The sequence below is a fragment of the Falco rusticolus genome, chromosome 4 (genome assembly GCF_015220075.1).
Source record: "Falco rusticolus isolate bFalRus1 chromosome 4, bFalRus1.pri, whole genome shotgun sequence".
In the NCBI taxonomy this organism is placed as follows: Eukaryota; Metazoa; Chordata; class Aves; order Falconiformes; family Falconidae; genus Falco; species Falco rusticolus.
Window position 1 is genome coordinate 43590257 of NC_051190.1, and position 21792 is coordinate 43612048.

At 37.9% G+C, this 21792-nt stretch overlaps 1 protein-coding gene across 7 annotated transcripts in view; it reads right to left on the bottom strand.

Annotated features, from left to right (window-relative positions):
• The window catches only part of MRTFB (myocardin related transcription factor B), an 85382-nt gene that overhangs the window by 30548 nt on the left and 33042 nt on the right, over positions 1-21792 (bottom strand). For 5 of the 7 annotated variants that reach the window (XR_005103823.1, XM_037384968.1, XM_037384971.1 and 2 more), the window contains exon 4: positions 2240-2305. Coding sequence is in view for 6 of the 7 variants with exons in the window: in XM_037384968.1 (XP_037240865.1) it covers positions 2240-2305 (66 nt within the window). In the remaining variant the exon portion in view is untranslated. Of the gene's footprint in view, positions 1-2239; positions 2306-16985; positions 17414-21792 lie in introns of those variants that run through there. The other 2 variants (XM_037384970.1, XM_037384969.1) reach the window with 2 other exon arrangements.

Genomic DNA, 21792 nt, shown 5'->3' on the forward strand with positions numbered 1-21792 from the left:
GAATACTGGAATATTTGATTTTAACAGATACAACCATGTAACAATTAACTTTTTCACTACATACACTGGGGTCTATTTACCAAAACTGTTCCGCAGTGGAAATTTTATGAGGTAAGGTTCAGAATCCCAAAATACTGTTTCATTTATTCCATTGTATTTACTATCTGTCTACACCTCATACTTGCTTTTGCTAGAGAGAACCGGATCATTCCCTAAGAACTATCTGTGCTCATTTTTTTTTAAAAAAATTGTGGAACCCTCAAATGTTCAGATTTGAAAGCAGAATGGTGGTTAGCGGCTAAATAGCCAAGAAGAGTAAAACACACCATTCAGCTAGAAATAATATGAACTGTAGAGTCTTCATCTCAATTGAATTGTTGAAAGGAAGTGAAATGGCTGCAGGCATAATCCATCTTATTTGCCACACTTCTGGCACACTTTTGGCAGAGATGAGGTACTGCAAAACAAAATCTTTAACGCTTTTTGACAGTTTACAGGTTTTTTTCCAGGTTTCACTCAAAAAGAAATGGATCATTCTGTTCCTGAAGATAATCAACACTACAGAGCTGGAAAGGTGAAGATGCTTTAGCAAAGCAATGTGAAGCCTGCTGCATGCTCAGACACCTTCAAGAAGAGACGAGCTGTAAGGTACTGTGCTTTCAAGCTAGAACGCACCAGTGCACACTGAGCTATTGACAGTAACGTGACATAATTTCGATATGTTTTCAATGGGTGGGCTTTTTGTTTGTTTTAAGAAAAGCCTTCTTCAGCTTTTCACAGTTGAATCTTTTGACAACATGGAACTGTATCCTGAGTCCAGTATCACCCCATACTGTCCACTTAGGGAATCCTGATGTGTTCTATGCACCCCTCATTCTGAGACCAGGCGGATCTCCAAAACAAGCCAGAAGATGCTGTACAAACAATTAGCATAGTCATTGGAGGAACACCAATACATCTCTAACGAAAGAATTAACTGCATTTTAATTCTAGGCCACTACATATCCATATTCAGGAGGACACTCGTGACTGCTAAATTGGTATGAGGTATTGTTAAGTGCTGCTGTTGAAACAACCATCATCTCTAACAGATTGGAATCAATAATGGAGAAAATGGACACCAGCAATAAAGTGCAATTGCATAAAGCACACCAATTACTTTCAAAATACAAGTGCTGTGTGTTCAGACATACAAGCGTAACAAATATCCAAATTCTTGCTTGTCAAAGCAGTATGATCTGCAATTAAATTCCAGAGGTAGAAGAGAGTTACAGATAAAAATGGTTTACTGAAGAACCGGCAACTTCTTGCATAGCTCTCAAGGATGGTCAGTAGCCAGGCCAAAGAATCAGAAGCTCAGTGTTACAGAACCCTGAAATCATAAATACACCTCCGGCTGTATTTATGAACTTGGTGATGTTGCTGCCTGTGAGACACTTCATGCTAAGGTGATCAGCAGCATCTTAACTCTTCCAAAGACAGCATCTGAAGGCACTCATTTAACTTTTACCATTATATAATCTTTGTTTTGGAAAAGAATGCAAAACTCTTACAAAACAACTTGGACCACTTGCCAGATGTGTCAAGGAACTTCCAGCAATTGGAGAAGACGTCCCAAAACCAAAATAATTTTCTAAAGAAACCAAAAAACCAAAGCCTCTTCCCATATTGTTGGAAAGGCATTCATACTCAGAAGGAACGGCCTAGGCACAGAAGCTAGGTCTTACATTAGGTCATACGACGCAGCGTACAGCGCCCAGCCTAATCCACTGCCTCATGTCCTCTAACATCACAGCTTGCAAGATTTGACACAGAAGACACATCTGTTGGGGCCTAAGTCACAACTTTGATGTGTCCTTTGTTTCTGTTTGGCAACCCTTGCCATCCTACTCTTCAAAGACCGCTGGCTTTGTTATTGATGTCCACTCATTTATACAATCAAATTTATTTCAGTTAAGATTAATGATAATTTAAAGAGAGAAAAATAAAAGGAGAATCAGACTTGTCTGCAAATCCTCGTGTTTTCATCACAATGGCTATTTTAACTGGAACTTTAGGTAAGGATGATGAATTTACTTCATGCTCATTTAGATTACCAAGAAGATCTCACAATTTTTTTCAAATGATAATTTTTTTTTAATGATTCTCACAGAAATGTTTGGTTTTATTATTTTGTATATTCAGTTCATAATTAATACAGCAAAGTAAAACAAATTACTAGAAATAATGTAAGTCTTACGTGGCATGATGCCCTGGTCCACCAGCTGTTCTCGTGTCCGTCTTTGTTGTAGCCTCAGCTGAAGTACTGACGAAAGAAAACAAATAATTTGGTTCATATGTAAGCATACTATCCCGCTGAAAGTACAAAAAAAAAAGTAGTATCCAAAGGATACAAAGTATTTCAGCTTCAGAAATATTTTTCCTATATTTATTTATTTATTTATTATATATTTATTCCCGACAGTAACCTCAAAGGCACCTATCATTAAGGATCAACTGCTGTTAACGTAGTTTGGAGTGGTTACTTCCAGTCCCTAGTTATACTGGTTTGCTGCATTTTGGTCACACCTGATAAAGGGACTGTATTTCATGCACACATCCACTTTTCCCATCAGCTAGGCCTCATAAGAGGTTATCAAGTATACCTCTAAATCTAGGATTATTTTTTTTACTCCCCTTGTAAAACTACTCTTAGATAACAGATTCACGAAAACATAGTGAGGTATGCTTTTATACCATAAACTGCAACACATGATTATATATAGCCTTCTCACACATCATAAACCAATCTTACATGACTGCACTATGCTGAAATAGAAATTAGGTTTGCAGAGCATTTTAAAAGAAAAGCTGTATGTGTTTGGTTGATCCTTTTTCCTTAAGGATTTTTTTTAAAAAAATATAAAGGCTTATTGTACATTTAAAATAAATCTTTCTGAAACGTAAGAAACTGAAGAGAAGCCAGATTTTACCTGGCTTATTCAAAAACACCCAAAAAGTGATACAATCAGGAACAGACCTTAACCTCTCTCTGAACATCAGAAAATGTTTTCCTGACTGAGATATGTGCTATTGTAATTATTTCAAGGATCAAACAAATCCACTACTGCCAAATCTGGGAAAATGGTTTACAGTTTCAGAGGTAACTTCTTATGTTTCATTACATTTAATAAAGCGTACGAAGGTTCTCATCTTACTGTAAGAATAACCAACGTGACACACGTGAAATACCATACCAGGAACTGCACAAAACCTGGGGGAGGGCATAGGCATAAAGGCCTCATACTTTCAAAGATTAAGGCTTTTTTCTAAATGTTCCCAGGACAAAAAAAGGAGAAAACCAGTAACAATTTGTTTCTTCTATTGTCCCCTTCCCCTCGTTTCTGTAATTGTCATAGTGCGTCATTATTGTTTAGACACATATAGCCATTACCCTAATGGGAAAATTTATCTGTTGAACAAAAGGTGGTCAAGATGCCTGGTCAAGAAAAAAAACATTAAAGATTTAATATTTGCATTCTTAAATTCAGCCTTGACAGCTTATTATGGATGTATGATTATGACATGCTGTTCCCATTGTATTTCACAAGGAAGCAAAACAAACTAATGCATTGTCCAAAACATCAAAATGAATGTAATTTCTAAAAAATTAGGCTAAGGACAAACTTCATTGTTTTCAGAATTTAAAAGGAACCAGCTTATTTCCTGTTCTACAGTACAGGAAGGATACTCTTCTGGCTAAAGCATTAAGACCGGGAATAGCAAGTCCTGAAAACAAGTACATTATTTTAATGTGTCACACAAACATCGAGAATTTCAATACAAACTTTTCATGGCTGTGGCATGGCAGTTCTGTTCAGAGTATACAGTATTATTACACAGGAATTACAAAGGACAGAGATGGCAGAATGCAAAAGTAACAAGAAAATGTAAACTGATGGAAAATCATCCTAAATGTACTGAGTTCCCCTGGAAATGTGAAAATACCTGCTTTAAGTAATGAATTGAATTTTCCAAGTAATATTAAATGACTGTAAAGTTAACCGAAGACTTATTTTATAATAGCTTGGATTTATTTTTGGTCTTCCTCAATTTCACATGGCTCCAGGTAAGCAGTGATGTGATCTCTTCTTAAAATACCTCTTACTAGAAGATGCATAATTACGCCACCTGAAGTCTTGAACCAACTCAAATGGTGCTGTGGCATATTCCTTTCAGCAGCAGGTTGCGTTTGGCATACGGTGTAGCACAGCTACGTACTCCCGGTAAGCTGAGAGCACGGCTAGAGAAAGTTCAAACCTTTCTGCAGAAAAAAATGTGGGTTTCTTAGTCCCATTAGTCTAGTCTGCCCCCAAAAATGCAGGTAAGTGTGTGCAAACACACATTTATGCAACTGTACATCCAAAATCCACACGCTTTATACAAGTAAGTGTGAATTAAGAAAGAGAGTGTATTGGGTCAGGACTGAGCCCATTCCAACAGAAAACTTCAAGAAATGCACATTTCAATGGAAATGCACTTTAAGCACATGATATAATGTCATGATATTAAGCCTCTATCCCTGGGGATACCGCTAAGAATCTTCTACTGCACTAGCGCAAAGCACTGAGAAATTCCCTAACTGGCGTGATGTTTACAGCAAAGTAAAAAACTCTGCTATGTTCTTGGTTTGGATTCTCTTCCTTACAATGGTAAAATCAAGAAAGCGCAGTTAGTCTTAAAACTAAACGCGTGATCCCTTTAAAAATCTTTAATAAGTTTTACCCATCCAAATGATGTAAGAGACAATTTATAAACAACATGGCAAGACCACTGTATTTCAGACCCAATATTTTTGGTCCTGAGTAGATTAAAACTTGTCTGTCTTCTGTTCTTCGCTCAAACTATGCTTCCTTTTACACAATTAGGAAGCCGTGCAAAGCTTTCAAAAGCATGTCCTGTTCTGGGAAGGAATCTTATCCATGTATACAGCTCTATTTGGTCCAAATTTACACCATACTTAAATTTGGCTTTCTTGGAACACTAAACCCACTACAAATGTGTCTACCAAATCTTTTACCTAGTTACAAGTCAATTTTAAACATATGCCTCTATTTCAGGGCTCAAGGCCTTAAAGAAAAGTGACCTGCTCCAACATCAGTTACGTCCAGGGTACAGCTGATACACATCATCGGGCACAGTAAGTAAATCAGAGTTCGTATTTTTTCCAACTCCATTACCTGGAACACAGTGGATCCACAAAGTAGTGCTGGTAATATTACAACAGGTGCAGGCACTGATGTGAGTAATCTACCGACATACGATAGGCAAGTCATCTATGAAGAAAAAAATGCATCTGTGGTACATGATATTTCTGATTTCTAATGTGTTTTTCCCTCAGACTTCCTTTTTTACTGAGCTTTATCATAACATCCATTTTGTAGGTGCAGTGGCTCAGCTATGACTACCTAAGCATTGCTAATACGGTGCTTTCAAATGTTAGTAAACAGATGTGGGAAAGTTAAGCACCTTTGAAATTGACCTTCATGCTATAGAATGATCAAACTGTTTTGCACAGTACATAACAATTTCAAATCCCTCACTAATTCACCAATTTGGACAGCTGGCTAAATCATAAAACTATTTTGTAGAAAGTGCATACACCATCTATTTCACAAAACCTGCTATGGACCACAGATACTTGTTCTTCATCTTATCACTATTTAAAATTCTAAAGTAGTATCACTGTAATCTCAAACGTGATATGCAAAGTCTTTGTGCAGGGAAAGGATAGCTGAACTAATCAGAAATTATAAGAAATTTGTTATTTATTATTTACAGATCTGGCTTTCACAGAACCAGATATTGATGTGACTCTTAAGACCAAGGCTCTTCATCTTTCACATGAAAATGATCAGACTTCCATTCAGCGTTCCACTACATCAAGACAGACAATGCTCACTGTTAGGTCTACAGATGGATTGGATGGTCTGAAAATATCCTACCAGTTCAGCATTTAGCAATTATTGCATTTTAAGTTTTCATTGGCAAGTTTGTGGGAGGAAAAAATCAGAAAGGTCTCACCCTGCACTTTGCCAATACAAGTAAACTCAATAACTACTCCAACGCTTCTAAATATATATTCCCCTGTGTTCTCCTAAAACATACTTCAAAAAGAGTCTACCCAAGGTATATTCAGCTGCTGAAATTTCTCTTTGAGAAAAACAAACCAACCAAATCATCCCACGAACAAAAACCCTCAAAAACCCCAGTGTAGCAAAGTTTCTGTGTCAAGGTCCTGTTTTGAGCCCTCTTTCAACAGCCGTACTAACACGGCAGCATCAGGAATGTACCACGCGTGCGCCCAAAGAGGAAGACACTCTGGACACTGCGATCGCGCTGGTACAGACATCGCTGAGTGAGATGCAGTTCCTGCAGCTCCCTGCTTGTGCCATCCGGTGTGATGTGCATCAGAAAGGGGAAAGGCTGTGCCTCCCTCTGGCATCACACTCGCACATGACCCTGCCCCCTGCAAAAACATACCCCAGTGCATGTGTTACTTATATTTATAGCTGATGCAGTTTCTGTCCGTTCCTAAAATTTAATGCTGCTTGGCCATGGCCATGATGTGTGGCATTCGCCCAACAAATGGGGCAGGGAGACCAGAATAAATCTATTCACCAAAAAAAACATTGGTAAGAATGCAGGTAGCTTCTCTTATTTTCCAACTGCTTTCAACTAATTCTTTAGTGAACATTAATTCCAAATGTAGGCGATGGGAAGCCCTGCTAGATGACTTTGAATGTACTGAATCTGTGATGTGTGGCTTCAGTCATGATCAGGTATTTGGCTTCAGCTTTGCAGAAAGAGTAAAAAACCTGACCCATATCCTACACAACGTATAGTCTTACAAGAGAATATACAGTGGAGTATAGCAGAAGGATAAGAAGAACAGTAAGAACATACCTGCACATAAACCACGTGTGCCGAGATGTGAAGCTTTAGCATTTTTTAGCAAACACATAACAATTACTGTCTCTCACAACACTACCTGCCTACCCATCCATTTGTTAACCTACACTGGGCATCACAAAGCAAATACGGGATGATTGTGAAGCTGTCCCATGTGTACTGGACAAGTCATAAAAACTGTGAGAGGACTGAAAAACCTGAGAGATACAGAAGATATGAAATATGCAGTTGTTCAGTTATTAAATAAATATCAGGAACTTATATATTACATAGTAAAGAAAGGCCAGCCTGTAGCATGACTAATAGGGAAGCACTGCAGGGAGAACACTAAGGAAGAGATGACTCATAGAAAGATGTTATAAGAAGATAACCATTGAAGATTTTAACTTGACGAGAGCAAGGAGGTTAAACAGAAACAAAGTTGGATGAAAACCAGATGTTTGCTTTTGCAAACAACTCCAAAATTAAGGTTAAAAAAAAGACTGGTGTCTGATTTTTTGTTTAAATAAAATCTAAGCAGTTGAATGCATTATTAAAGAAAAGAAAGTTACTAAATAGAAAGTAATTGTGAATAAAAAACCTAAATTTATTAGTTTTAAAGCTGAAAAGCTGAAAAAAACCTTTGCTTTGCCAAAGTAAACAGATCAAGGAAAAAGCTACTATTTATATCTCAATAAAAGACATAAGGACCTACAATACTTTTAAGCCCCCCCAGTGAGAAAAAGTAAAAAGCAGAGACGTTTCTAAGGAAGAAATGGTTAAATCTGTACATGAGTTGCATAGCTACATCTAGTCAATGAGGATATTTGGCTTACAGGTCTGCGTGTGAGAACAGATGGTCATACTAGTCAGTAATGACCTGTATATTGTCACTGTAGTTAGGTGGGCTAAGCTCTACAACTGAGCAGGAACAGGTCACAGGCAGGCTTGTATCTTTCTACTAAAGATGAACCTGAAGTGAGTATAAAGGAATGGAATAAGAGCGAGGTTAGTGAAAAGCTCAGAAAGAAATGGGGACCCACAAAAAGCAGCTCAAAGAACAGCCAGAAAAGATATGGAGGATGGGAGTCATGGAAACTAAATCAAGTTTTCAATAAGGAAAATGTGATGAAATTATCTTCAAAGACAGGAACGAACAATGTGAGGATGAAGCACAGCTTTGCACTTTTGCCCAAGAATTGCTGATTTATTTCAGTGAGAAACTCTCCTTAGAACAGAATGCAGGTTAGTTTAAATCCAATGGCATTAAATGTAATACAGACTTTGTTTACCATAGATACAGAAATCCATATAGCAAGAGATTTATAGAACAGTCAGTAACACACGAAGACATAAATCTAATAAGGATGGATGAGACAGGAGGACACAGCTTCCAAAACCCATAAAAACCACTGAAGCATTAGGCAAAGTTATTATACTGTACTATTTATTCTGGTTTTTTGGGGTGGTTTTTTGGGGGTAGTTTTTCCCCCCCCCTTTACAACAAAGAACCGTTTACAGACAAACCAGTGTGGAATCTGGGGAAGGAAGAATTCAACAAGACCTGTGGTACTAGCAAAACAAAGTTCCTCATGGGGTGGTACTTACTTATACACTGTATTTAACAGATTATTCTTATCAGGGTAAATCCATTCAGCTTGTTGCTTGATAGTTTACCTCTCACTTTTTCACTTTTCAATTCAGGCAGTTACCTGCATAACATCTAAAATCATACAAGATGGTCTCCAAAACAACAGGGCCAGAACTCACAAAGATTTAGGTATGTTAATACACCATTAGCACCAGTAATACCGCTCCCCATGTTTAAAGTGTGTGTGCAAAAGAAGGGCTATGCTAACACCACTGAGGAAATCTGCTAAAAGATGGCACAAATATTTTGCACCTCACATTATCTGGCAGGAACACCTCTTCACACCACTGCAACTCTTAAGAAATTGTCTTTGAGCTGCTTCTGAATAAAAGCCATGCACAGAGAGGTCAGTCAAACTCCTGTTTTGAATGAGGGGGGTGGGGTGGTGGGTTTTTTTATTTTCAAGACAGCGTATGATTTTAAGATTAACACTTTAACACCAGCTGAAAAGATTCCAAAATTTCCATGTGTTTTCTTCAGGCAATAAAACTATCATTAAGTCTTAGATAGCTTACTCAATACGGACAAAACCAAAAAGCATAATCCCTCCTCACAGTAAGAACATCTGGTTATCTGACTCTCATAATGTCAGTAGAAGTCTTCTGACTTCACTGGAGGTACAGATTTTTCACCACCTGAAAAACCGAGTGCCAGAGGCTGGTGTTCCCACTCTTACATACTTTCTTCCAGTGTTAGCATACCAGGGAACCAATGCTTCTATGTGCAAGGGAATGGAGATAACGGGACAAAAAGGAGAGGTTATCTGTTAACCAATGCACTTTATTATTTCAAAACATATTTCTATACAGCAGCAAATTATTTAAAAAGTTAACGGCCTGTTTTCAAACAGCAAGTACTGTTCAGGTTCACACACGCTATGCCCCAAAAGGGCATACAGATTAACAGTAGCCAAACCAAGCAGATGCTCAATAGTTTGCTGAAGCGCTGTGCTGATCTGAATGCAAGAAAGCTGGCACAAATAGGCACTTAAGCCAGTACACAACACGTTCTGTGTAAGACCCTTTGAAAGGTAAGAAATGCAGCGCAGTCCAGTCAGGTCTTACTCAGTGTGAAAAGCAGAATAAGTGAAAATAAAGTGTATTATTAAATCACTTTGGACAAGCAGCTATTATCAAAGCAGAGCAAGTGATTTCTGTTACAAATCTGTAATTTGTATCCTGTGGAAAAGATGTCTAAAGTAGTAGTATATAATCACAAGCACTGGAATGTAAAGAGGCCAAAAATAAATTGATAGTTGTCCTGCAGGAACAATGCTATCTGCACTGATTGACAAGCTTTCACCACTGCTTCTTGTCTTGAAAAAAACCAGAACGGTGTGTGCAAAGTTCCAGCACTAATAATTCCACGTCTAACAGTTACATATTCCATTAGAAGTTAAATTTTATCTTTTTACAGAAGGTACTATGAAACAGCAAATAACTGTTGCCATTTAAAAATTACACAGATGAAACAGACACTAAACCATCAAGAAGGGGTCCCCTGGACAGCATACAGTTCTTTCAAATGACAGCAAGAAGAAAAATAATGCATCCAGACTCTTTTTATGTTCTGTATGTAATTATCTCATCATTTCTTTCAAAGTTAAAATCCAGTGGATATTAGCTATTTAAGCCCTTAAAACTGCAAGTAAAAATGGGAAAATATAATGTCCAACATTCCTGCGTACTCCCTTGGAAATTTCCAAGAGCAGTAGAAACTCCAGTGGAGCTGCTATGCTGGCTGCCATGGAAACAGACAGTGCTGGAAACAGGGCCGTTTCCTTTAAATTAGAAGCTGTTACACAGAAAGCCTCCATTTCTTTCTGCCAGCTTAAAACAGCTTTTCTGCAGCCAAGGTCTCTAACATGTTGAGGTTGAAACACAGAGCAGCAGACGTTAACAGCAGACACTCGAGTTGCAATGAAGCACTGCTGCAGGAGATGAACTACTCTATCCTATCCTTGATCTGAATTTATCACTATTTGGCATTGGGAGTATAACATTAATACAAGTATATCAACAGCAGGGTGGCAGTGAAGTAGAGGAGAACATTTTATCAGGCGGTAGGTGGACCACGCAAGTGATCTAAGCATTGGCTTTGTATCAGAATTCTGGACCAACCTCACAACACAGGGCAACAGTTACAGAATTGCAGAAATTTAATATCAAGCACTTAACTCTGTGCCTCTTTCAGCTGTTACCCTCGCACCTCCAAACGCCATCTGCTTGGAATTAAAAGTTTATATGGCATTTTGTAAACAGCATAATTTACACTAAGTTAATTTTTCAGAGACTGATGTTCTGCTTTCTCTCTAGCTGTGATTGTTTCTCCCTCAACTCTATATGGGGCGTTGTACTCTATTTGTACTTCATTAAATGCTTTATTGAGACAAAAAGAGTTAATCTTTTCAACTGATAGGTGTTCTGTGAACAAACCTAAAAATTTAATAAACTGAATGTTTTGTATAATAAGGAAAGTGCAGGTGATGTGCAAGGCACACATTTCAGGAAGGTTATGAAATATGGTAACTAGTTTTCACCTGGCATTACTTATTCCACGTGTCAAAGTCAGAAATTTGGTAATATTGTGTTCTTTTCATTCATATGGCATGTCAAAGAAGGAAGGAAGGAGAAGGAAAAGCCATGAAAATACTCATCTACCTGTAAATTCTTGGAAGTGATTCTAAGTAAGTTGTACAGCATTTTAAAGATTGAATGCATTTAAAATTTTGGTACTCACCTCCCATCAGCCCCATGTTACATGCTCTCTATTTTAAAACTCAAGTAATTCAGCATTAACAAAAATCAGACATCATCTAAACAGGAGTTAATATGTTATACTGGGTTCAGTCTTCAAAATTTTCATGTATGCCAGGGTATCATTTTTTTAAAAAAATATTTTACTTATTTCTGTAAAAAAACCCTTACCTTAGTTTTACATATGTTAATTTTTTTTTCCATTATTGTGTATGTTATTTTTCTGCTAAGACTGTATCCTAAATAAGAAAAGTGAAACAGCCTCTGATGCATACTCATTTTAAGCAATTATTCAGTCATACTTTCGTTCTGGCTTACAAATGTTCTGGATAAATGTAAAACACGTGAGTGGAGACTACGGAGGGCCGTTGCATATAATCCCTTCAGGATTCTGGAGGGAAACCCTGTAGGACCTCCAAATCTTTTAAATTATACCACTACAATTTAAAGCTTTTCTCTGTAAGCCAGTAATGATGTGCATGTAACTGCTTCCAGAATTATCATCATCATACTGAAAGCAGAAATTTAAAAGCTAGATGGGAAAGATAGCTGAATATAAACTTAACATTTAAAACAAAATATAAAGCATAACAGTATCATCAGCTGGAAAGCTTGAATGACTAGGATATAGGACAATGTCTATTGTTTCTAAGCAACAGGTTCCATAGCAATAGGATACAAGCCAGAACATATACAAGTCTCCAAACAAATTATGGGAATGTCTACTGGGATCTACACACATCTATGTGTGAGAAGCAAAATCTACACTTTTCACAGTTCTGTTTATATCTTTAAAATGAGAAAAACCACCACCATCTTGAGCGGAAAGTCTGAATAAACTAAAGCTTCCATTTCAAGTATTCTGTAAAATGGCATACTTTAAGTATATTATCAGTAATTACACTTTCTACATCTGCAAGTATTCCTCTGCTTAGTATAATCTTCTGATTTTTTTAAAAATAATTTGCATTTCCTCAAATGCTGCCATCACCCAAGAAGCGTTCTGTCAAGGGACTCATGAAACTTGGGTTTAAATTCCACATCTACTACAGACTTGCTTTGTGATAATCTGGAGCATATTACATTGGATGATGATAGATGACTTCCAGCCAAGCTCTCTCAGGAAGGTATACCTCCATTTTCCATGCTTTTCCTAGGCACAGTAGAGCCAGTAAACAACATGCATACCCAAGCAGATCCTCCAACTCATGAGATTACACATGAATTCAAAACACTGAGGAAGGTGGATTTATACAAGGTGCCTGACTGCAAATTGGGGTGTAAGCAGTGGCATTGTGTCAACTCTGCTATGCAGACAACATCTGATTTCTGCAGATGCTCGCTCAGTGGATTAGTCAGATTGCTTACAGTGCCATCGGAGCTGCTGCATTAAGGACTTAAAGGCTGAAGTACCTAACTTTTGTTGGATGCCATGTGAAAGGAAGAAACCTCCAGCATCGCAACAAGACAGTGGTTTCAGAGTGTGGTTTCATAAGTTAGTATGATCTAAGACAGGATTACTGGTGCACAGACAATGATCTCTTCCTCCAATCCCAGATGCTTCAGTTGCATCTACACTGGCAAAGCACATCTGGCTGAAAACTAATGCTATTGAAATAAATAGTCTTCAGTAATACCTGTTCACTGACCCTACTCGCTTCAGGGCTGCACAGTCACTAATGCCAACACAATAAAGAGGCTGGCAGTAGGCACGGTATGGCTGGATGAGACCTGCACCCACTTTTGACAACAGGAACAATACTCTTTTTCCAGTATTTTTCTCATTACCTGTGTCTCAAGAAACATACCTGGTAGACTGCCACTGCCACTAAACACCGTATAACAAAACTTAAAGCTTTAAAACCCAAAACCAACAAACAAAGAAACCTCAACAAACCACCAAACGCCAAACCCTGCAAACCAACAGTAAAATCTTTAAGCCTAACATGCCGCTGCAGGAGAGCGGTAGAGGTCAGGAGTATCACCAACACGCAACATGCCAGCAATACCAGGAAATCTGCTACAAAACACAATTCTCTTACAATATTAATTGCAAAGGAGGAAGGGAAGAAATACTTCCTGACCCAATCTGGCAATCTATTAACCAGACAGCGTGAAGACACTTCCAGCAAGCACCTGAGAAATCCCTGTGTTTCACTCATTCCACCCTGTATCCTGTTTCTAGCACTTGCCAGTCTCTAGCTCCTCACAAAAGAGTACAATTAAAAAGCAATTCAAATCCAGGAAAGAAATTATCTTTCAACATGGAAAGAAAATTTCCTTTCTGGTTAGTTGTTTTCCTTACACTAACCTGCAGGCAACCGATAACTTTGCAGCTCAGATTAATATATAAAAAATACAGTGCAAACAAACTGGGATCCAATCTCCTTTTAAATCCCACCTGAGATAGCACCATACTGATTTGTTTCACCAGTTTAATACTGTGTCTTCAAGAGTTCTGCATGGTCATATACTCTTGCAGGAGCTCATCAATCTTTGTATTAAAATAATATAGGGTACAAGGCAAGACTCCCTAAATTCACTCCACTCCTCAGTTTAGAACGTTTCTAATCTGCAGCCTAAATATATTCCTAACTCCTAACATATACATTGTTGATGATAGTGACTCGTTCTTACTAAGTGTTTGCACAGTGATGTCCTGATTTCATTTAAGGCTTTTCACTTGAATTAGAAGTCAATGGTACAGGAAATTCTGGAAAAGCTCGTTTTGTTAGCACTGTATTGTTAGCCTCAGAGACAAAAAGTATTTCTGTTCCTTATGCATACAAAAGGTAATTTCAATAAAACAGACAAGATGAAGCAATGTTTTCACAGAACAGACAATATGTAACAATAACATATGAGTTGTTTACTAGAAAGTAGGGTAATTAAGAGGATTTCCTCCTGTGCTATAGGATGCTATAACGTGTATCTTCCAAGAGCAAAGAAAAAAACCAAAACATCCTTATAATCTAACCTTCCAGTGCCTTTAGTGTTAATTTGCTGAGGACAGGGTTGGGATTTGTGTTTCCATCAAAAGTCTCTTTTCTTACCAAGAAATATTAAGTACAAAAAAACCTGCACCTAACAATTCTCATAAGGTACTCACTGCTGAAATAAGCACACTGCTTATCTATCAAACCTGCACCAAACAGATTATGAAGCAAAGGCTGTAGAATCTTCTGAATTACCTGACCTCTACATACTTCATCTGGGTTTGCCAACATAATTACATTTTTAATTTTTTGCAGTTTCAACCATTCACAGATAGTATTCATAAGTTTTTGTGTCCTAATAAAAAAGGGTTGATGATTCAGATGCCAAAACTAGTCACATCATCATTTTAATTAAAAGACAAAGAAGGGGGGGGGGGGGGGGGGGGGGGGGGGGGGAGGGCCAAAGATACAGAATGCCACAAGCTAATTTAGGATATACTCATCTGTAAAATAAGAAGTGTTTTAATGTTAAAGTGTTATTTAAATAGGATGAAAATGACAACTGCAATTGAATTTTTATAAATCTACAAAATACCTGAACTACATATTTCATAATATTTTACTTTTTTTTTTTTACAATTTACATAATTACAAACTGAAAAGGTAAAGTCTTAGTCTCTCTAGATATAAATCAAGCAGATTTTCAATGTTTTCAGTAATACATTCTGTATACTACAAGAAAGAAAATGCACTGCCCCCCCCGGCTTTAGAAAGAGGAAACGCTGGAAGAGGAGATCCTGTAGTCATTCATAACACTCAAAAAGAGGTTCATTATTTTAATTATTCAGTTTTCAAACTTAGGAGAGATAAAAGGATAAGCAATATTCACTGGGGAAAAGTGAAAAGGGAGAAAAGGTACTAAAACAGAGAAAAGTATGCAAAAGATAGTGATTGTGGAAAACTATTATATCTTCTTTCATGCTCTGAATATTAATTTAAACTCTAAAATATTCATGAATTTAGACTGCAAGTGTCCCATAACTGCAGGTTTTTTGCTGCTCTGACAGACCATCATTGTACATTCTTTCATCCACTTTCTACATAACTGACATATTCAAACGAGACTGAAGATAATGATCACGTTTACTTATTAGCCCACCTACACTATCCACCATGCTAGTTTTTTCATGTCTTTCTCCCCTTTATTTCTTGGTAACTTAGTGTGTGGGTTGTTACTCCTCTGTCCCTCTCAACTTCCTTGCCTTCTTTCTTTGTTCCTGTTGCCCCAGAGAGTTCAGAGGCAGCAGCGGCAGGTTTAGCTGGGCTTGTTCAGAGTTGCAAGGCAAACACCAAGAAAAAGCAGCCACTGCTGACCCTTTCTCTTCAATCGCTGCCTTTCAGTCAGTACTTTCCTGCTGTAAAGGAAGCAGGACTGTTATGCTGTCAGCCACAGCTACAGGCATCACACTCAAATTCTTATTATCTATCTTTTCAATCAATAAGAAAGCTTTACTATCAGTACATTATACAAAAATCAGTGTTTTCTCTAGCCCAAACTTAGAGACAGGTAAAGGGTTTTCTTAAACTGTCAGTTACTGAATTCCATAATGAATATGGGCTATCTTTTTGCTATTTTAAACATTATTAAGGTCCAAATTTTAAAACAAACAAAACCTCAAAATAAACCCAGCATTTTAAATTCTGAGAAAGGCATGATTTCACGTAGAAAGCAGTCTTGCCACAACACCAAGTAAGAAATCTCTGAATCACCAGACAATCCAGAGATATCTGGAGTAAAACCCAAGGAATTTTGTCTACCGCAAATACAGGTTTTTTCTGATAAAGCAGTTGGAGTTTGAGCCTTGAGCTGCAGAGCCTGGCATATTAGCGTACACCTGCTAACAAACTGTTCTTGCAGGTCTGGCAGCTGACCTCAAGAGCTCTCTGTCTTCTCCTCCTTAACACAGGCCAGCTAGAAGCATACCTCCAGCTCGATGGGGTAAGGCAACTTCCATGTCTCAGTATTATTGCCGCAGCCTAAACTATGTTAAATGCATCTGGTATAGTACCATTTGTCAGCTTTAAATAACGCTCCAAATATCCTCAGACTATTGCTAGTTTACAAACAAAGCTTGTGCATAATATCAATTTAATGCACAGTCTAAACCCGGTCATTTAAGGAGACAATGTAATTTTAAAAGCGTACATCTGGAAAGCAGAGTCATTTAAAGTATGAGAGGAGAAGGGAATTCTAGAGAAAGACAGTAGCTGAGAGAAGCACTGTTGGAAATGAGGTGGTATTAAATGTCTAAAACTAAAGGTTTCTGGGGTCTTATTTTTAGTAGTGTCACACTTAATGACATTTATTTCACTATATTTATTTCAGTAGTGACATTGAAGCATTTTGTGCAATATTTACAGGGGAATTTCAGAGTACTTCATGAATTCAGCACCAAGTGCTAATCTGAAAAAGAGTACTTAATCTTACCTCATTTTTCTTCACACTAATATTTCTATCAAGCTATCTTCATCATTATTTTTATAGTCTCAAGTAAATTCTAAATTTAGCTTTTAGAAATTTGTTAAAGAGGGAAAACAATACCTCATTTAATGTACAAAAATTCTTCCTAACATACAGCATTACACCACAAATCCTGGTGAACTGAACGGCCCAGTACTTCCACATTTGCTGTCCCCCAGCCAGCGACTGACCTTCCTTGAGACTTTTCTGGCTGTTCACCTCAAGGCATTCCTTCTCCTTCAGTGGCTTAACATCTCCTGCAGGTAAAATCTCGGTAAAGCCCTGTTGCTGCTTCTTGGAGCTATCGATCATGATGAGAATCCTTTCGAATAGCAACATCCAGCATAGGAAAAAAAATATATTAATTTGTCTCCAAGCAGTACACTGCTGTCCCGATCACTGCCTCTAGCTCCCTTCTCCTAAGGAATTAGCAACTGTGCCTCTATACAGCCGAAAGCAGCCATCATCCTTCACTTTCGAGGCTGACCTGTAGTACGCTCAGCCTGCTTTGGAGCCCGTAACTCGCTCAGACAGCAGGCGCAGAGCATGTGAAGCACAACTCCCAACTCCCACCTCCTTTCCCAGACAACCACTCCCCCTTTTCCTTTAGTTACGCTTGCTTCCTCTGCACATTTGTGTTTCAATATGCAGCTTGATGGTCAATCATCTGACAAAGAATGAGTCAAGCAGTTAAAAATAAATCCAGCAGTTGCTGAAGGAGCAGCATTCGCTGATACCCAAGACAAACCACTGCTGAGGACTTTCTCCCTTTTCCCCCTTCCTCCTCCCTTCCCCCGCCACTCTGAACACTGCTGCAGGCAGCAGAAATACTTTATCTTTGCCTGGCTGGCACATTCATTACTCATTTAGTTTCACCAGTAAACAACGCTGTACACTGGCACTTCAAAAAGTTATGCTGAGGAACCTTCCCATCCGCCCCAGCCCTAGGTCTTGTTTCAGAGGTGTTTATCTAGCAGAGGGAAGTGGCAAACCAGTGATTATTTCCATGTTGTTTCCTTGCAGTGTAAGACAGATTCTGTTCCTTGTCGTAAATACATAAACCCCAAGTATTTTATTATTTTCCTTTTTGCATTGCAGTTACACATCTCATTATTCCCAGCAGTTTTAAGAGCATTTCCTCCCACAGCTTCTGATCTGCCATTCTCTCCGGCATATCCCACTTAGCTTACATGAGTCATCAACTTCACTGTCGGCCTGGAAGATCTGGGGGAAATGAATCCTCTCCAACCTGGCATTGGCCGTGAGGGAACAGCACACTAGTTCGCGTTTCATGTACTTTGAGAAAATAAACTATACATAGTTTTAAGTAGTCACTACATGTCAACAAGTAACTCTAGCAGGCGCATTTTCCCTTTGGCCTAAAAATACTATTACACATAATTTCTGCACCCCTGTATCAGCCTGAAATTACAAAGGAGATTCCTACTCAGAAAAACTGTTCACTTTTATGGCAGCAGATCTGAAAATATCTATATACAATAACAAATATCTGATGCAGAATTTTAAAAAGTGGAAACAAGAAAAAAAAAATCATTTTGCCTCTTCATATCTTTCTACAAGATACTGATTCAATACCAACTTTTCACCTTAAAGGTGCACTCCTGGGCAAGCAACTGATAGCATGGTGTGTGGGGCTGGGTGACACAGTCAGCAGGACTTGAAAGCCTCTCCCTGTCTTCCTGCTGCTGGGAGACAGGAGACCTAGGTCTACAGAGAACTGCCGATTCAAAGGAGACGTGAGCTTGCAGGGCTGCATCAACTACTTGATATCTAAGGGGCTGAAAATACAGGCAGAAGAAAAACTCTTGCAGAACAAATTAATTGAGGCAGCTCTCCCACCCTAAAGATTTGTTTGCATATAATTTGTATTAAAAAATTATCAGCTTAATTACATTTTGCTTAAATATGAATTACAGACTATTCCAATACATCTGCTTCTGCAGTGATTTTTACTGACACAAGAAAAAAAATCACTGTCGAAGAATCCCTTCATAAATCAAATTAACTTCCTCACTGCCTGCAACTGCAACACTTACTGTGCGTAAGAAACAAAATTACTGCTGCGAAACTCCACTGATTCAGAAAACACAAAATAATCCAGGTATACAGAATACAAACACATACTGCTTAAGAAACCTATACAAAAATCTGACACAGCCAATAAATAGCATTTCACACAATTATGAATATACCAGATTTTAACTCTACATTTTTCTTGTGCCAGCAGAGAGATTAACAGTTTAGATGGATTAATAATATTCTAACAGTATAACAATATGTAACAGCAGAAATTGTTTTATGGGAAGTGTACAGTGCACTTCACATGTTTCCTGAAAAATGGGTACTTTGGTCTAAAGCAATTTCAAAATAATTCAGAGAACAGAGTATTTTGAAATTTAAAAAGTCAGCATACTAATAAAGAATTGTGCAATTAAAAGACACAAGGAGTAATAAATTTTCTTTCAAATTTCATCATTCTGAAGGTAGTTCTGTGCTTTCCTGTCTGTTTACAGTGCTTTATGTAAGAATGTCCAGTGCTTAAAGTGAACACTGGATCACAGTAGTAGCAGCTGGGTAACAGCAGTTCAAGCCTTCATGAACATTTCCCACCTGCTCAGAAAGATGAGCTGCTTCAGGAGCATGGAGTTCCTGCAATCCACTCCTCTTTTTCAAGGGTACCCACTCCACAGCAGAATTTACAGAAATGAACAGGCTTATGCTTCAGCCCCTTGGAGTTAAGCCTAATAATTTGCTTCAAATTCACCTCCCAGTTCAATACAACCTAACATGCAGATAAATATTTTACAACACCTTTAAGAAGTCTGATGGAAGTCTTAAAAGTATTTTGCAACTAACTTTATCAAGCAAAGCAGGAATCACAGAATTGTGGGCAATAAGCATGATGAAATTCTTGTGCAGATTAGGAGAGACGAATGGTCAAAAGGATGCTGCATAGTTTCCATGTAACCAACTACTGGCCAATAAATGCTATACAATACTGAATAGCTGGAGTGGGGGCAGACAGAATAACTGAAGAGGAAGAAAAGATACACCTTGGAAGAAGAAAACAGGTTTTGTTCAGATCCAGTTAGACTGTGAATATTGAGAATGCCTGGATATTCCGCCCAGAGAACAGTTTCTCTTCAGTCCCTGCATGAAGAATGTCCTCCCATGTCACAAAAAAACCCAACCCAAAAAAACCCTCATATTCCAACACAGTCTTGTCTTCCCTGCATTCCTGAATACACATGAATCCAAGCTCAACTGATCATTTGGATAGGCTGGTTACTTGCATGATCAACAATATCGTTTTGCTATTTTTTGTGATAAGGCTTCAAAAAAAGAAAAAAAATCAACCCCATGTCTCAACACGTCTAATAGAAAAGTCTAAATTCTTTACAGAAGTCTAAAATATCTAAAAGATAATTTCACAGGCATCTGGGGGCATCTCCCAACTGCCAGCTCAGTAGCTGTAGTTGCAGCACTGTAACATGGGAAAAGTGAATGTTTTTATGAGTGACTTTCTCACATTCCTATGAACTGTACTAGAAGGAACAGAAACACTGGTAGCTGGTTAGCAAGTTCAAGTACTAAATTTGCCTGCTAACTAACAATACTCGGTTATTCAAAAGGTGTCTTCCAAACACAAGCAGGTCCCATGTGAATCAAGGCAAAGTGCCTCCACATGGTCCCCAGGGAGCCAATCCACCTGCCATTTAAGAGCTCCCTTTTCCCTGCTAAATGAAATAAATTCATAACTCTCCTAAAATGTTTCACCTAAAGCACCATACATACTTCTCATATTGACTTACCCACTTTCAGATGTGATAGTATTTTTTTTAAGCTCTTGCAAAAGAGCAGAAGCCCTGTCATCAGCTACCAACACCATGTCCATACTTTAAACACAGTTCCTATGTTTAGATAGTATATCTGTCTTGAAGGTCGTAGTTTTGACAGATAAAACCTGCTTTGTACAGCAGTTGCTTTCACTGTTGGTTTTAAAGGATGCTAATTCCACATTTATCTTAAAAGAACTGTGAACGACTTAAAGGGTGGGAAACTTAATACTTTCCCATTCAAATTACATAGCAACCTGTTTCTTCTTTGACTACTCTCTAAAGCTTTTTCTTTATTTTAACAGTTAAAACAGTAAATAGAACACAATCCATGACATATAAAATATATATAAAAAAAAATCTTGGGTTTTTTCAACTCCACTTGGTTTAAAATGCTTTTGTGTTCGGTTTCCACAAGGCAGCTGGAATTTGGATTGTCATTTGAAATTGATGGCATCGTTAAAAAACCGGCCAAAAATTTTTTTCAAATTGCTATTTTTTCATCCTGTCTTTCTGCTGCTGGCTGTGTGCTTAAATACAGAAGATTTCATAATAAAGGAAGCAGAACTACTCATTCCCGAAGTAAACATTGAATGTATAACCCCTCTGATGTGAACAAGTACCTGTTTTCAAAGAGCTATTTTTAACAGTACAAATAGCTACATGACACTGAGGGTTGCACAGGAACTTATCATGAGCTAGAAACAAAAACTGTGGCTGAAAAACTAGTTTCTGTCAAACAACAAACCCTAAGTATAGCGAAAAGAAATCTTAAGCAGTCCATGTTGTATTCCTCAATTACAGGTTTAAACCCAATTACACACAGCATCAGCGTATCAAAACCAGAAGCTGAAGTAAAAGATACACAACAAGGGTTTTGGTTCAATAAAAATTAAATCTGGTGGAATTTAAACCATCTTCAGAGGGTAGAAGCACCTCTTCATTTTAATTTCAATCTATTTAAGTTGTATACTATACAAATGGGTGAAATGAAAAACAGAGGCTTCAGAATGGGACATCCCTGTTAAGTCGTATAAACCAGAATCCAGTAACATCTCATTAAATGCAATGTATTGGCCAAGTTTTTCATGAACATGTTTGCTTTTATTCTAAGGTAATCAATGTTTTTTCTTTCCATCTT